Genomic DNA, 18,057 nt, shown 5'->3' with positions numbered 1-18,057 from the left:
TCAAGTGCACTACTGCCAGAGTGACTTTGATGAGCTTCTAGTTCCCACCTACTTACAGGGAATCTGGTTTCTCCACATCCTCTTATTTTTGACTTTTAAACTGAATCATAAGAGGAACAGGAAATGGTGTGTTGCTCTGAAACATTTTTCTCCTTCACAGTGTGAACCTTGGCTTTCACAGACAGCCCATGCACAAAAAGTGACAAGAAGGAAGGACACTGTGACATGATGCAAACAGAATTTCCAGCAACCTCCAGATATGATAGAGGCTCCTCCCCTGGCAGGCCCTATCTTTACAGCCTTTGCCTCCTCTGCCTCTACGTGGACAGCTCCAGTCTGCTCTGCCAGAGCTATGAATTCATGTATATCCACTTCCTGGCTGAGAACTATCTTCAGTATGTCCTACAGGCACCTGCCTTTGAATCGGCTCCAAGTGAGACATCCAGAGTTCTACAAAGAGTCGCTTTCTCCGTTCAGAAAGAAGTTGAAAAGAAGCGGAAGCCTTTCTTGAATGACTTTCATGTGGAATCCATAGATACTGCCAGAATAATATTCAACCAAGTGATGGAAAAAGTATTTGAATATGGCATCATTAACTGCAGAAGGATTGTAACTATATTTGCCTTTGCGGGAGTTCTCCTTAAAAAAAGTTTCACAAGAGCAGATTGCCGGGGATGTGAGTGTGTACAAACAAGATTCCAGTTTTGTGGAAGAATTCATAATGAATAACAAAGAAGCATGGATACAACAGAATGGAGGCTGGGAATGTGTAATGACTTTTTTCTAGACAGATAGATAGATAGATAGATAGATAGATAGATAGATAGATAGATAGATAGAATTTCTTTATTATATATATTTTATATTTTCTATATTCTTTGTTTACAATCCAAAAGCTTTCCCCTTTCCCAGTTCCCCCTCCCCATATGTCCCGTAAGTCCTCTTCTCTCCATCCATTCTCCTATCTTTCCCCCTCCCTGTCCTGGTACTCCCCTACAATGCTGGGTCAAGCCTTTCCAAGATTAGGGCCCTCTTCTTCCTTCTACATGGGAGTCATTTGATATGCTAATTGTATCTTCAGTATTCAGAGCCTCAGGGCTAATTAATATCCACTTATCAATGATTGTATTCCATGCGTACTCTTTTGTGATTTCATTACCTAGCTTAGGATGATATTTTCCTGTTCCATCCCTTTGCCTAAAAAAAATTCATGAATTCATTGTTTGTAATTGCTGAATAGTACTCCATTGTGTATATATACCACATTTTCTGTATCCATTCCTCACTTGAAGGATACCTGGGTTCTTTCCAGCTTCTGGCTATTATAAATAAGGCTGCTCTGAACATAGTGGAGCATGTGTCCTTATTGCATGCTGGGGAATCCTCTGGGTATATGCCCAGGAGAGGCATAGCAGGGTTCCCCAGAAGTGTCATGTCCAGTTTTCTTAGGAACCACCAGACTGATGTATATAGTGGTTGTGCCATCTTACAATCCCACCAGCAGTGAAGGAATGTTCCTCTTTTTCCACATCCTCGCCAACACCTGCTGTTTCCTGAGTTTTTAAACTTAACCATTCTATATCTATCTATCTATCTATCTATCCATCTATAGATATATCTATATCTATGAAGATAAATAGATAGATATAGATATATTTTTTCTATATATATATATAGATAGATATAGATACTATATATATAATTTCTCTAATGAAGAATAGGAATGAAAAGTTTCCTTACTGATTAAAACAAACAACAAAATAACAGTCAAAGGACTTCAGTCTCTTTATTAATTAAGTCTCTTTTTTTAATTAAGATGCTCTTAATTAAAATTAAGCAAAACAAAAATCCCCTGGGTTATTTCCAGTGTACCTTACTGGAAATAAATGTTTAAAATTAAGATTTATACATTTATTTTATGTATGTGAGCACACTGTAGCTGACTTCAGACACACCAGAAGAGGGTATCAGGTTCTGTTAGAGATGGTTGTGAGCCAGCATGTGGTTGCTGGGATTTGACCTCAGGACCTCTGGAAGAGCGTGTTTCTAACTGCTGAGCCATCTCTCCAACCCACCCCCAACTTTATAGTTGGAGTACATTTGTGTCTCCAGCTTTAATTCAGGCTGTGAGGTCTGGGCTTGAGAATAGCATCATTATTTTTTTAACCATATCTTCAATATCAGCAGTGCAGATCCCCAAGTGCCTGCCTTTTTCTAGGGTCTATTTTTTTCATTTTTTTATTCGATATATTTTTTATTTACATTTCAAATGATTTCCCCTTTTCTGGCTTCCCACTCCCTGAAAGTTCCATAAGCCTTCTTCCTTCTCCCTGTTCCCCCATTCACCCCTTCCCACTTTCCTGTTCTGGTATTGCTTCTAGGGTCTTTTATGACAATTGAGATCTAGTACAGAAGATCTGGTATTAAATATTGTCATATGTACTTTATTGTGTTATAATAGTCAACCATATGTATGGTTTTGTACATTCATTACTTACACACCAAACTTTTCCGTTTTCTTAGCACACTCTCATGTGTGGATAACCAGACTCCCTCATGGCCCTTTGTCACTAGGGATTAAATCTAGAGCCTAATGTGGTCTGAGCATATGTTCTATCAGTGTACTGTATCCTTAGCCTCATGGTTAGTCCTTCTGGGAAATGTTTTACAAATTGGTATCTTGTCTATACATGGAAGTGCCCATTCTGGAACATAAAAAGGAAGATAAGAGGACCAAAACTTTAAGGTAATCTTCAACTACACAGTACGTCAGCAGAAAGCCACCTCTGGGCACATGAAGGACCCTTTCATCTCCCCCACTCAAATAATACATAGATTTATGCTGTAACTGCTTTTGTCAACCCAGGGCACTAAAATAACATTTTAAAGGACATTTTTTTTTTGGACTGAGGAAGTACATCAATTGGAGAGTCCCTGTAGTCTGTGAGCAAGATCTCTAATTCAACCTCTAGCACCATGAATAAAAATTAAAAGAGTTCTTCATGTGTTTTGCTGTATGTACATGCCATTGAAGAGCTTGTCTCTTCCTTCTGGAGTATATTTATTTGAGTTATTTAGACCTTTCCCTCAGTATAGGCATGTTTTCTAGGGTGGATATTTGCTTGTAGAGTTATTTAATGATGGTGTATATCCACTTTGAAATGACTGGAGTTTTCTCTTCCATGGTGGTTCTACTAATTTATAAACCTGCCATAAACATGGTAAGAGTGCCCAGCATTGCCCTGGTGCAAGGAGATGAACATGAGTCCTAGTAATCTATCACATTCCTCCACTTTGTTACACTAAATACATACACTTAGTTAGTTTGTGTTCATTCATTTCCCCTTGGTTACTAGTACAACTTCTCTTCGTGCTGAGCATATATTCATATTTATTGACTAATTCTTAGAATTGCATGTTCCTATCTTTTGCCCAGTTTTCAATGGCTTTATTAACTTATAGGAAGTTTGAAAATTTTAATATGTGAGATTATTTTTAGTTTGTTTCTTATCTTCTAAAAATGTTTATGTCTTCATTAATTACAAGTATTTAAAAGTTCTATGTGATCAACTGTATTGAACACTGGCTGTTCCATTTCTATTTTGTTTTAAGTCTGCTTGCTTAGTGCTGTCTTACTGTAAGTCAGTCCACCTTCTCAAAGACTCTTCTTTCTAACTTGGCCTGATTTGAGTCTAGCTAAAACATTTCAGATACTATGTTTCTTCTGGTTGGCTCTGGGAGGGGCTCAGAAAAACTTCTGCTGCACTATGTACACCTTAAGTGAAGACAAGTGTCTTCTAGCCCAGAGGTCATAAATGAGCCTATGGCAAAGAGCCTCACAAGCTCTATAGGTTTACACTATGCTCCCATTGTCTAGCCCAGCATGAGAAAGACACAGATTATTTGTTACTCTAAAATCTAACTCCTTACTAACATATTGTGTGAATTATCTTGGAGTCACAGAGATATTAGCGTATATATAGTAGGAAAACACTACCTAATAGAGGTATGAAAGAACATATCTCTATCTCTCTCTCTCTCACGTGCGTGCGCGCGTGTACACACACACACACACACACACACACACAAACACACGCACACATGCACTGTTCAAGAATCTCCTATGCAGGTTCTCAGATCTTTTCTTTTACAACTGGGAATTTATCTTTTACATGATAGAAGAGGTGTATGAAAGTGGAATTGTAAACATTTTCTGATAAATTTGTAGCTTTACATGGAAAATATTTCTGATAAAATTGAAGAAATAAATAGAAAAACATGTTAAAATTAAAGATCATCATGGAAATTATACAGATAAAATGATAGGCATAAAGATAATTTTAAGTTGATTGAAGGTGGAATTATAAACATTTTCAGATAAAATTGAAGATTTACATGGAAAATATTTCTGGTAAAATTCAAGAAATATATAGACAAACACATTATAATTGACTATTTCATGGAAATTTTTACATATAAAATGGTAGATATAAAAAGTCTTTCTAAATTAATTGAAGGTGGAATTAAAAATATTTGTGATAAAATCCAAGATTTGCATTAGGAATACATTTAAGACTACTACTATTATAGCTATATAAAATTTTCCATGATAATCTTCAATTCTAACATGCTTTTCTACATTTTTCTACAATTACATCTGATATATTTTCCATGTAAATCCTCACTTCTATCATAAAATATTTCTATTCCATATTTCAATTAATTTAGCAATGTTTTACTGGCTAATGTTGTACTGGCTAGTTTTGTGTGTCAACTTGACACAGGCTGGAGTTATCACTAAGAAAGGAGCTTCAGTTGGGGAAATGCCTCCATGAGCTCCAGCTGTGGGGCATTTTCTCAATTAGTGATCAAGTGGGGGAGGGCCCCTTGTGGGTGGTACCACCTTCAGGCTGGTACTCTTGGGTTCTATAAGAGAGCAGGATGAGCAAGCCAGGGGAAGCAAGTCAGTAAGAAACATCCCTCCATGGCCTCTGCATCATCTCCTGCTTCCTGACCTGCTTGAGTTCCAGTCCTGACTTCCTTTAGTGATGAACTGCAACGTGGAAGTGTAAGTTCAATAAACCCTTTCCTCCCCAACTTGCTTCTTGGTCATGATGTTTGTGCAGGAATAGAAACCCTGACTAAGACACATGTCTACCACTTTACTCTTTAATTTTCCATGAAAATTGTCAATTTTAACATGTTTATCTGAAATATTTTACATTTAAATCTTTAATTTAAAAAATAAAAAAGGGAAAAAGGGAAGAGGTGTTTAAGATCATTTTAAAGCAATCTCAGTTCTGTATTCCAGCTAAGAGAAAATTTTACATATAAAATGGTAGATATAAAAAGTCTTTCTAAATTAATTGAAGGTGGAATTAAAAATATTTGTGATAAAATCCAAGATTTGCACTAGGAATACATTTATGACTACCACTATTATAGCTATATAAAATTTTCCATGATAATCTTCAATTCTAACATGCTTTTCTACATTTTTCTACAATTTCATCTGATATATTTTCCATGTAAATCTTCAATTCTATCATAAAATGTTTCTATTCAATATTTGAATTAATTTAGCAATGTTTTACATGTCTAGCACTTTACTCTTTAATTTTCCATGAAAATGTCAATTTTAACATGTTTATCTAAAATATTTTCCATGTAAAACTTTAATTTAAAAAAATAAAAAATAAAAAAGGGAAAAAGGGAAGAGGTATTTGAGCTCATTTTAAAGCAATCTGAATTCTGTATTACAGCTAAGAGAAATGACTTATTCTGCTGGTGGCAAACAGTGCTACACAGTGAGCCAGTAGACACAGGCATGGCAAACTGGTAGAAAACACACAGCCACATGTCTATGCCAATGGTCAGGTGGCCCAGTAGGATGGGGAAATAGATATTTTACTTTTTTTTTCTTTTTCCTTTTCTGAAAGGAAACTGCCCCAAACTGATCAAAAAAAAAGCATGAAACCTATCTTCTCATTACACTTGAACTATGCCTGGAAACACTATGAGAATTTCAGAGCCAGATGTGGTACAGAAGCAGAGCAGAGATAGGAAGAGCACTAACTCCAAGTACAACAGGGCTGGCTTCATTTCAGGGCTCAGGGCTCCATCCATGTGACTGCAACAACATATCTAACTTCTCTGTACTTTTGTTTCCTCCTTGGTAAAAATGGGCCATATTGCAGCCTATCCACTAGCCTTGGCATAAGGATCACTTATCTTCCTTACACACAAAGAAGCCAGAGCAATTCCTACAGATGAGCACTCAGTACAACTTTAGGACTATTGTTAGTACTAAAAAAATGCTAACATTAACACTAACACTAATACTAATACTGCCTAACTCCCATTTAGCAAATATGAGTATATTTAGACTCCAAAAGTTGCACAGTCCACTTGAGTTAGGAATTAGTCAGCATGGACCTCAGGTGCACTAAGGGGTTACTTAACATTTTTTCAAGTGTGTCCATAACATAAAACAGCTTGAAAATAATGGAAGTGAAAAAAATCCAGAAAATCCAACCAAAAAAATCCCTTCCCTCTGAAGAATGAGAGTCTGTTTTTTCTTTTTGTTCCATCCCAGATGGTAAATAATTATATTTGTTTAGATTACATAAGGATTCAAGCTTTTATTGATCAACAAATCTGCCTACATTAGATCTGTGCCTCTGATTGCCAAAATGAAGTCACACAGATACATAATATTTTAATGGCTGGAATCCCACTAGGTATCCTGAGCACACTTAAAAAGTTCTAGGTCTACAGTAGATCCAATATTCTAATTAGATATTCTCACAAATATGTAAAAACAAACAAACAAAAAGCATTAACCACTGTGAAAGTAAGTATTCTGGGAGGAACATGTGGACCACAGATAAGAAACGAGCACTCACCCATCTTTTACATTTAATATCATTGTGATATTTGTCTTAAGTTAGGGTTTACTGCTGTCAATAGACACCATGGACAAGGTAAATCTTATAAAGGACAATATTTAATTGGGGCTGGCTTACAGGTTCAGAGGCTTAATCCATTATCATCAAAGTAGGAGCATGGCAACATCTAGGCAGGCATGGTGCAGGCAGAGCTGAGGATCCTACATCTTCACCTGAAGGCTTCTAGTTGAAAATTGGCTTTCATGCAACTGGGATAATGTTCTTGAAGCCCGCACCCACAGTGACACACCTACTCCAACACCATACCTTCTAATAATGCCAAGCACATACAAACCATCACAATATTCAATTGCAATAAAAAGAAGACACATTACCATGGAAAAGCACTAGCATATACAGCTTCCTATAATCATGTGTAGACAGTAGAGAAGAAAGGCCTGACAGTGCAATGGAAAGTTCCAGGGCAGTAGCTGTATATGAGGGAACTCTTGGCTACCGTCAGAAAACTCACACATCCACCCTCGCAATCAAGGAACACACCAACCCATCCAGCTAGTTTCTCTCTATAGTGGTGAAATGTTGGGCAGGTGGTGAGGAGACTAATGATCACCCTCCTTCAAATATACAACAAGAAATGCACCTTCAGATCCAATGTCATAGCTTCTCTTCTTTAACCAGGCATTGTTACAGACTCCTACAGTCCATTGCTCGTGGTCTTTCAAATCCAGTTCCCACTAATATTTCCCAGTGGTGAAGCTCTCTGATCCCCAGGAAGCACTACAGGATCCAGCTAAATCCAGAAATGGATTTTCTGACATCAAAAACTAGGCTTGGGTTGCAATTGAATATGATGAAATTTTGAAAGAAAATTTTCACTGTGGGAAGAGACATTTTACTTAAAACAAATATTTACATTTATCAGGTGATAGAGAGAGACAGATTCCTAGACATTTACTGGATTTTAAAAATAGAAAATCTAAGACTGGAAGGGTAGCTATAGCTCAGGTAAATCAAAGTCCAGAAGTTCACCCAAAGAAAGACAATGACTACATAATGAACAGTTTTTTGAAAATCTGCAGAAGCTGCAGAGGTGTAAGCCATAGCACAGTTCTGTCAGGGGCTTTACTTACACTAGGAAAACTAGTTGTGTGCAACACAACTCTCCACTGAGTTCTTCTATGTTTAAATTCACCTACAGGATCCCACCACAGTGCTGCACACACTGATTTACTGTCCACACTTTTCAGAAAATGTAAATTATTTGATTTTGTACATTTCTTTGTTATTAATAAAGGAAGCAAACAAACCCATCCTTTCCCCTTACCATTTTCCTCTATTAAATGAGAATCTGAGGTATCTGGAAATAAAAGGTTTTCATTGATGATATGTTCACTCAAAAATGCAACTTTGGGTCGTGCAGTGGTAGTACATGCCTTTAATCCTAGTACTTGGGAGGCAGAAGCAGGCAGATTTCTGAGTTTGAGGCCAGCCTGGTATACAGAGTAAGTTCCAGGACTGCCAGGGCTACACAGAGAGACCCTGTCTCAAAAGAAAAAAGAAAAAAGAAAAAACAAAGAAAAAAGAAAAGAAAAATGCAACTTTGCACATACATCGCACCCAAAATTCCACGTGGAGTGATAGAGTCTGATGTACTCTGCTAAACACTCAGAAAATCACCCATTATTATCAAACTTTTCTGTCACACAGCCAGGCCTTTCTCTCTGTGTTCAAAATTGGATTTTGCCTTTAAGAATTTAAGGTTAACAAAAAAGGAATTCCTACCATGACATCCCATGTATGATCTTGAAATTGTGACTGACCAAGTTTGCAAGATATCTGCCTCTGGCTGACTTTACAAATCAGGCTCATATCCACCAACCTCTGAAAGATTCTTCTCTTCTCTGCCCTTAGATCTTCCTCCTGTTCTTGGAACTTCTTCCATAAAGATGCCATTTGCTTTTCAAGTTTCAGCTGTAATAAACAAACAAATAAGCAAATACATAAATAAATAAATATCATCCTTAGATGAATAATGAGTTACCTGACGGACAAACTCAAGCACTGAACACAATTACCTTAGAGACGGTAGAAGGATCACAGTGTATTTTTAGTAACTATGAAACTTTAGATTTCAGACCATAGAATTACAAAACACAACCACCGTGTGCTCAAAGTGATGTACTGTAATTGAAGATTGCCTGGATAATTAGCATCAGATTGGGATCACCAGATGCTTCTAACCACCTCATTCCAATGTAATTTTGGGACTTTAAGCAAATGTCACAAGCACTTTTTAAAGATGTAAATTTACGATGATTATACTTTTCAGTGGCATGAATCTAATGAATCATGAAACTAGAAATGATATTTATACTTATGCACCTCTCAAGGAATATTTACATTTTATAGTCATTCCTCGCTCCCTGTTTAAAAAGTGACAAGATTTGGAGTACAGTGGATTCCTCAGAATCAGGACAAGCTTCTTCCTGTGGTCTGCTAAACCTCCCTCTCTTAAGCTCTCATCATTATTTTTTCTCAGAAGCATCACTTACCATTTGCATATAGACACTCACTCCAATGAGGCAGTGTCTGTGACCTCTGTTATCCTGGGAGTCAGAACACAATTGGCAGAAAAGGGCCCTGCTCTCACCACAGAATTTCATCTTTCTCTCCTTGTGGGTCATGCACTTGTGTTCCTCAGAACTCAAATACTTCATGAGCCTGTTTTCTCTCACAGTGGATACCAGATTCCTCATAGTGATTTTATTTATGAACATCCAATGGGATGCTTGCCTACACATAGGGCAGTGTCAGATTCTGAAGTCTTCTGAAGAAAGGATGAGACGGGCCTTGCAGAAGGTATGGCCATACCTTAAGAGAACTGGATCCAAAATGATGCCCTGGCAAATGAAGCAGTTGAGTGTTTCCTGGGGGGTTTGCAAAATGTCTGACTCCATCTATCTGAGGGGAAAAACAGAATTATTTTTATCATTGGCGCACAGAGGAACAAGAGACTAGACAAAATTTGATTCAACATGTGATTAAATTCTTTTTTATTTATTTTTTATTTTCTAAATTCTTTGTTTACATTTCAATCGCTTTCCCCTTTTCCAGTCCCCCCCTCCTCATATGTCCCATAAGCCTTCTCTACACCCATACTCCAATCACCTCTCTCCTTTTTCTCTGTCCTGTTACTCCCCTACCATGCTGGATCAGGCCTTTCCAGGATCAGGGCCCTCTCCTTACTTCGTCATGGGAGTCATTTGATATGCTATTTTTGTCTTGGGTATTCAGATCTTCTGGCCTAGTTAATATCCACTTATCAGTGATTGCATTCCATGTATATTCTTTTGTGACTGGGTTACCTCACTTAGGATGATATTTTTCAATTCCAACCATTTGCCTAAAAATTTCATGAATTCATTGTTTTTAATGGATGAGTAGTATTCCATTGTGTAAATATACCACACTTTCTGTATCAATTCCTCCATTGAGGGACATCTGGATTCTTTCTAGCTTCTGGCTAATATAAATAAGGCTGCTATGAACATAGTGGAGCATGTGTCCTTCTTGCATGCCGGGGAATCCTCTGGCTATATGCCCAGGAGTGATATAGCAGGGTCCTCCGGAAGTGTCACATTCAGTTTTCTGAGGAACCGCCAGACTGATTTTCAGAGTGGTTGTACCATCTTGCAATTCCACCAGCAGTGGAGGAGAGTGTTCCTCTTTCTCCACATCCTTGCCAACACCTGCTGTCTCCTGAGTTTTAACCTCAGCCATTCTGACTGGTGTGAGGTGAAATCTCAGGGTTGTTTTGATTTGCATTTCCCTAATGACTAAAGATGTTGAACATTTCTTAAGGTGCTTCTCAGTCATACAAATTTATTCAGGTGAAAATTCTTTGTTTAGATCTGCACCCCATTTTGTAATAGGGTTATTTGGTTCCCTGGAGTCTAACTTCTTGAGTTCCTTGAGTTATGGGACTCTTTAGATGATCTAGTTGATCCTGATTTAATTTTGGTGTTTGATATCTGTCCAGGAAACTATCCATTTCCTACAGATTCTCCAATTGTCTTGAGTATAGATTTTTGTAGTAGTATCTAATGATTTTTTTTTAATTTCCTCCATTTCTGTTGTTATAGCTCCCTTTTCATTTCTAATTTTGTTAATCTGGATACTGTCTCTGTGCCCCTTGGTTAGTCTGGCTAAGGGTTTATCTATCTTGTTGATTTTTTTAAAGAACCAGCTCCTGGTTTTGTTGATTCTTAGTATGGTTCTCTTTGTTTCTACTTGATTGATTTCAGCCCTGAGTTTGATGATTTCCTGTCTTCTACTCCTCCTGGGTGAATTAGCTTCTTTTTGTTGCAGGGCTTTCAAGTGTGTCACTAAGCTGCTAGTATATGCTCTCTCCATTTTCTTTTTAAAGGCACTCAGGGCTATGCGGTTTCCTCTTAGCACTGCTTTCATTGTGTCCCATAGATTTGGGTATGTTGTGTCTTCATTTTCATTAAATTCTAAAAAGTCTTTGATTTCTGTCTGTATTTCTTCCCTGACCAAGGTATCATTGAGTAGACTATTGTTCAGTTTCCATGTGTCTGTGTGCTTTCTATTGATTTTGTTGCTATTGAAGACCACTTTTACTCCATAGTGATCTGATAGGAGGCATGGGATTAGTTCGATCTTCTTATATTTGTTGAGGTCTGTCTTGAGAACAATTATATGATTGATTTAGGAGAAGGTCCCATGAGGTGCTGAGAAAAAGGTATATTCTTTTGCTTTAGGATGAAATGTTCTATCCATATATATATATATATATATATATATATATATATATATATATATATATATATACACACTAACTCTAATTGGTCCAAAGCTTCAATTAGTTTCACTGTGTTTCTGTTTAGTTTCTCTTTTCCTAATAGGTCCATTGAGGAGAGTGGAGTGTTGAAGTCACCCACAATTATAGGTACAATGTGTGCTTTGAGCTTTAGTAAAGTTTCTTTTATGAATGAGGGTGCTTTTGCATTTGGAGCATAGATGTTCAGGATTGAGAGTTCTTCTTGGTGTATTTTTCCTTTGACCAGCATGAAGTGTCCCTCAGTGTCTCTTTTGATGACTTTAGGTTGAAAGTCAATTTTATCTGCAATTAGAGTGGCTACTCCGGCTTATTTCCTGAGACCATTTGCTTGTAAAATTGTCTTCCAGACTTTTACTCTAAGATAGTGTTTGTCTTTGACTCTAAGATGTGTTTCCTCTATGCAGCAAAATGTAGGGTCCTGTTTATGTATCCAATCTGTTAGTCTATGTCTTTTTATTGGGGAACTAAGTCCATTGATGTTAAGTGATATTAAGGAATGGTGATTATTACTTCCTGTCATTTTTGATGTTGTTTTTTATATTTGATTGTTTATCTTCTTTTGGATTTGATGAAAGAAGGTTACTATCTTGCTTTTTCCAGGGTGAAGTTTCCCTCCTTGTATTGGTGTTTTCCTCCTATTATCCTTTGTAAGGCTGGGTTTGTAGAAAGATATTGTGTAAATTTGGTTTTGTCATGGAATATCTTGGTTTCTCCATCTATGGTGATTGAGAGTTTTGCTGGGTATAGTAGTCTTGGCTGGCATTTGGGTTCTCTTAGAGACTGCATGAGATCTGCCCAGGATCTTCTAGCTTTCATAGTCTCTGGTGAGAAGTCTGGTGTGATTCTGATAGGTCTTCCTTTATATGTTACTTAGCCTTGTTCTCTTACTGCCTTTAATGTTCTTTGTTTAGTATATTTTGGGTTTTGATTATTATGTGATGGGAGGTATCTCTGTTTTGGTCCAATCTGTTTGGAGTTCTGTAGGCTTCTTGTATATTCATGGGCATCTCTCTTTTTAGGTTAGGGAAGTTTTCTTCCATAATTTTATTAGATATTTTCTGGCCCTGTAAGTTGTAACTCTTCAGTTTCATCTATGCCTATGATCCTTAGGTTTGGCCTTCTCATTGTGTCCTGGATTTCCTGGATGTTTTGGATTACAAGATTTTTGCATTTTGCATATTCTTTGACTGTTGAGTCCATGGTTTCTATAGTACCTTTGGCATCTGAGATTCTTTCTTCTATCTCTAGTATTCTGTTGCTGATATTTGCATCAATGATCCCTGATTTCTTTCCAAGGTTTTCTATCTCCAAATTTGTCTCCCTTTGTGATTTCTTAAATTTACTTCTGTTTTTAGATCCTGGATGGTTTTGCTCAGCTCCTTCACTTGCTTGTTTGTGTTTTCCTGTACTTCTTTAAAGGATTTTTGTGTTTCCTCTTTCATGATCTCAGCCTGTTGACCAAACTTCTCCTGTATTTCTTTAAATGCTTCTGCCTCTTAGACCTGGCTTTAGAGTCAGAAATAGAAGGACTACTGGGATAATAGATGTTGGTTAGCTGGAGCTAAGAACTTAGTGGTGATTAAGAAAAGACCAGAATCACTGAGGTGAAATCTTCTGGGCAGTGTTTTCTAACAGCAGATAGAGATAGCCAAGACTGTACCTGGTGCTGCAGCTGGACTTGGTAGTGTGTAATAACCCAGGTGCTACAGAATTTGAAGGAACTGTGAAGTTATGAAGGAATTATGAAGAGCAGCTGAGGCTTGGTACTGTTAGAGGCCGGAAAAAGCCATTGGTGAAGGTACAGGCTGAGTAGCAATTGATTAGCCCATGATTAAAGGGATTATGCAAAGAAGTTGAGGCTGGGCACCATGAAGGGAGCCTATGGGAGGCTATTGGTGAAGCCTAATTGTGTTGGAAGACCCATGATATGGGAGATGCCAGTACCAAGGGATGACCTCACCAAGAACAGCAGCAGCAATGGAGTGGAGTGACGTCAACCAGAGCCTAGAGTGCTACAGAGGGCAGGGATAAAGATGGGACCCAAGCCCATGAGGGCCCCGAAGATCATGTGCAGATCTCAGACATTGGAACAAGAAGCTGTGAAGGTTGCCTTGGATACACTAAGTATCTGAGATGTCAGAACCTTGAGGTACCTACCAAAGAAAGCTGTTAACACAGAGTAGAACCAGCACAAGAGAATGAAGTTTGTTGCAGCTGAATGCTAGATCTGCCAAGAGCAGTCATCAAGAATGAAAGGAATTGGAGATGTGAAGAATACTTTGACATCAGACATGGAGACGTGAAGTTTGGAGGGTGCACAGCTGGTTTTGTCTTGCTTTAGTCCCGTATTTTTATCTTTATGCAGGATTATATTTAAGAGACTGCACAAATCTCAGAAGAGACTTTGAACTTTTTAACATTGTCACGACTGTTAAAGACTGGAAACTTTTGAAGTTGGATTAAATGTATTTTGCATTATACTATGACTTGTATGGGCCCTATAGACTCATGTGTTTGAACAAGCCTATGTGATGGGTTGAATATACCTAACCCAGGAGGTAGCACTATTGGTAACTGCTGTCTTGTTGGAATAGATGTGGCCTTGTTGGAGGAAGTGTGTCCCTGTAGGGATGGGCTTTAAGACCCTCCTCCTAGCCTTGTGGGAGGCAGTCTGCTCTTGGATTCCTTTGGACAACGATGTAGCGCCCTCAGCTCCTCCAGAAACATGCCTACCTGGATGCTACTCTGCTTGACAATGTACTGAACCTTTAACCTGTAATCCATCCCCAATTATATGTTGCACATATAAAATGTCTTTTTCTCTTTTTTTTTAATTCGATATATTTTTATTTACATTTCAAATGATTTCCCCTTTTCTGGTTTCCCACTCCCCGAAAGTCCCATAAGCTCCCTTCCCTCCCCCTGTTTCCCCATCCACCCCTTCCCACTTCCCTGTTCTGGTATTGCCCAATACTGCTACACTGAGTCTTTCCATAAACAGGGGCCCCTCCTCCATTCTTCTTGGACATCATTTGATGTGGAGATTATGTTTTGGATATTCCAATTTTCTAGGCTAATATCCTCTTATTAGTGAGTGCATACCATGAGTGATCTTTTGAGACTGGGTTACCTCACTTAGTATGATGTTCTCTAGCTCCATCCATTTGTCTAAGAATTTCATGAATTCATTGTTTCTAATGGCTGAATAGTACTTCATTGTGTATATGTACCACAATTTTGTATCCATTCCTCCATTGAGGGATACCTGGGTTCTTTCCAGCTTCCAACTATTATAAATAGGGATGCTATGAACATAGTGGAGCACGTATGCTTATTACATGCTGGGGAATCCTCTGGGTATATGCCCAGGAGTGGTATAGCAGGATCCTCTGGAAGTGATGTGCCCAGTTTTCTGAGGAACCACCAGACTGATTTCCAGAGTTGTTGAACCAATTTGCATTCCCACGTGCAGGGGAGGAGTGTTCCTCTTTCTCCACATCCTAGCCAACACTTGATGGCTCCTGAGTTTTTAATCTTAGCCATTCTGACCGGTGTAAGGTGAAATCTCAGGGTTGTTTTGGTTTACATTTCCCTAATGACTAATGATGTTGAGCATTTTTTTAAGATGCTTCTCAGCCATCCAAAGTTCTTCGGGTGAAAATTCTTTGTTTAGCACTCTACCCCATTTTAATAGGGTTATTTGCTTTTCTGGGGTCTAACTTCTTGAGTTCTTTGTATATATTGGATATTAGCCCTCTGTTGGATGTAGGGTTGGCGAAGATCTTTTCCCAATCTGTTGGTTGCTGATTTGTCCTTTTGATGGTATCCTTTGCCTTACAGAAACTTTGTAATTTTATGAGGTCCCATTTGTCAATTCTTGATCTTAGGGCATAAGCTATTGGTGTTCTGTTCAGGAACTTTCCCCCTGTTCCGATGTCCTCAAGGGTCTTCCCCAGTTTCTTTTCTATTAGCTTCAGAGTGTCTGGCTTTATGTGGAGGTCCTTGATCCATTTGGAGTTGAGCATAGTACAAGGAAATAAAGAGGGACCAATTCGCATTCTTCTGCATGCTGACCTCCACTTGAACCAGCACCATTAGTTGAAAAAGCTCTCTTTTTTCCACTGGATGTTTTCAGCCGCTTTGTCGAGGATCAAGTAGCCATAGGTGTGGGTTCATTTCTGGATCTTCAATCCTATTCCACTGATCCACCTACCTGTCACTGTACGAATTCCATGCAGTTTTTAACACTATTGCTTGGGAGTAGTGCTTGAGGTCAGGGATACTGATTCCCCCAGAATTTCTTTTGTTGTTGAGAATAGTTTTAGCTATCCTGGGTTTTTTGTTATTCCAGATGAATTTGAGAATTGCTTTGTCTTAATCATAGTATCTCTTCACAGCAATGAAAACCCTAACTAAGACACTAAGCATATGGTTTATTTTGCTTTCTTTGTTTTGTTTTTAGTTTTTATAATTTTTTTTTTTTACTATATAGTCTCACCTTGTAGCCTTGACTGGGCTGGAACTCACCTAGTATATAGATGTGACAGGCCTCAAACTCATAAAAATAAGCCTTCCTCTGTCTCTTTTGTGCTGGGATTATAGCTATGTGCCTTCACACCAAGCTTAATTATATCTTTTTGAAGGACACAATGTGTGACAACTACTACATCAATTCTGGTCTTATTAATCAAGTATATGAGTAATGTCCCTATGATAAAACCATCATTAGTTATGTTTTCTATTACTAACACCAAAAAAAACCCCAAGTGGAGCTGGAGTCCCAAAAGTGAGCACTCTTAAAGCTAGGTCCAGTGCACCACAGGAATTAGTGTCAGGCTTAGAAGAAAGTCCAGTCTTGTGGTTTTCAAAACCAGGGAGATGAGGGAACAAAAGATTAATATGTGACTGAAGACCAGAAAGCCCTATTTAAGATTGGTCTTAAAGCAAGATCCTCTTTTTGTCTCAGTAGGTCACCCCACATCCATATATGGGCACTACACTGAATGCACTCACTGGATTTGAATACATAAATAATTTAGGAAGGATGACAAGAATTTGGGAGAGAGGCTGGAGGGGAGATGATGTTGGGGTGGGCCTTCTAAGAAATGAGCAAGGAAAAGGGGAGGGAAAGAGGAACCTTGAAGAGATAGAGATTCCACAAGACCAACAGTATCAACTAACTTGGACCCTTAGGGGTTCCCAGAGACTGAACCACAAACTTAAGAACATACATGGGCTCTACAAAGCCCCCACACCACCCCCTGCCCACATATATTGTAGATGTTCAGCTTGGTCCTAATGTGGGTCCCCAAACATCTAGAGCAGGGGCTGTCCCTGAATCTGTTACCAAACTGAGGATCCTGTTCACCTAACTGGGCTGCCTTGTCTGGCTTCAGTGGAAGAGGATATGCCTAGACCTGAAGTGACTTGATGTGCCAGGGAAGGGAATAGCCAAGGGAAGGCCTCCACCTCTCAGAGGATAAGCTGAAGGAGGTTGGAAGGAGGGTATGTGCGAGGGAGACCGGAAGGGGGGTGAAGTGAATTGGATGTAAAGTGAAGAAACTATTTTTAAAAGAAAAGAAAGAAAACAAGTCTTCTGTAAACAAAGCTAGGTACATGCCCACCGAGAGTACATATATGTACCATTCTGAAGACTTCTTCAGGATTTGAGAACCTCAGTAGGAATGTCAGGCTTGCAGATCTCAGAACTGTAACATGAAGTGCTTGCTATTTCCTTCCTGGCAAGTGTTTCTGGCTCTAGTGCTTTCAAAGGTTCTAACAAAATATAGTTTATTAGTTTGTTTCTTCCCCTTGAGACAATTCTTAAAATTGCATTCTCTGAAAATCAAGCATTTTTTTAACTACATTCCAAACACTGGCCCTCCTCCTAGTCCCCTACACAAAGTCTCACTCCATGCCATCCTCCTCCCCCTTCTTCTCCAAATGGAGAATGAGCTGCATTTCTGCTACTTAAATGCTGAGGGTCTCTGTCTAGCCTGTGTAAGTCCTTTACTTGGTGGCTCAGTTTCTAAGAGCTCCTCAGTGGTCCAGGTTAGATGACTCTTGGTTTTCGTGTGGAGTTCCTATCCCAGTCAGGGGCTTCCATCATCCACTTCCCCCAACTCTTCAGTAAGAGTCCCCAAGCTCTGTCCAATGTTTGGCTCCGTGTCCCTGCATCCCTTTCAGTCAGCTACTGGCTGGATCCTCTCAGAGGACAGTTATTGAAGACTCCTGTCTGCATGCATTACAGAGTTTAATTGGTAGTGTTTGCTCATGGGATGTGCCTTA

General features: G+C 38.7%; 3 protein-coding genes across 3 annotated transcripts in view; 1 reads left to right on the top strand and 2 right to left on the bottom strand.

Annotated features, from left to right (window-relative positions):
- LOC127689388 (zinc finger protein 39-like) overlaps window positions 1–18,057 on the bottom strand; it is a 236,606-nt gene that overhangs the window by 23,603 nt on the left and 194,946 nt on the right. The window lies entirely within an intron of this gene.
- LOC127689387 (uncharacterized) overlaps window positions 1–18,057 on the bottom strand; it is a 488,686-nt gene that overhangs the window by 349,914 nt on the left and 120,715 nt on the right. The window lies entirely within an intron of this gene.
- Window positions 229–729, top strand: LOC127689497 (bcl-2-related protein A1-like). The gene has a single exon (XM_052189205.1). The coding sequence runs from the start codon at window positions 229–231 to the stop codon at window positions 727–729; it is 501 nt and encodes a 166-aa protein (XP_052045165.1).

The sequence above is a fragment of the Apodemus sylvaticus genome, chromosome 7 (assembly GCF_947179515.1).
Source record: "Apodemus sylvaticus chromosome 7, mApoSyl1.1, whole genome shotgun sequence".
Classification (NCBI taxonomy): Eukaryota; Metazoa; Chordata; class Mammalia; order Rodentia; family Muridae; genus Apodemus; species Apodemus sylvaticus.
Note: the sequence above shows the minus strand (reverse complement) of the source record. Positions and strands in the feature narration are given on the sequence as shown.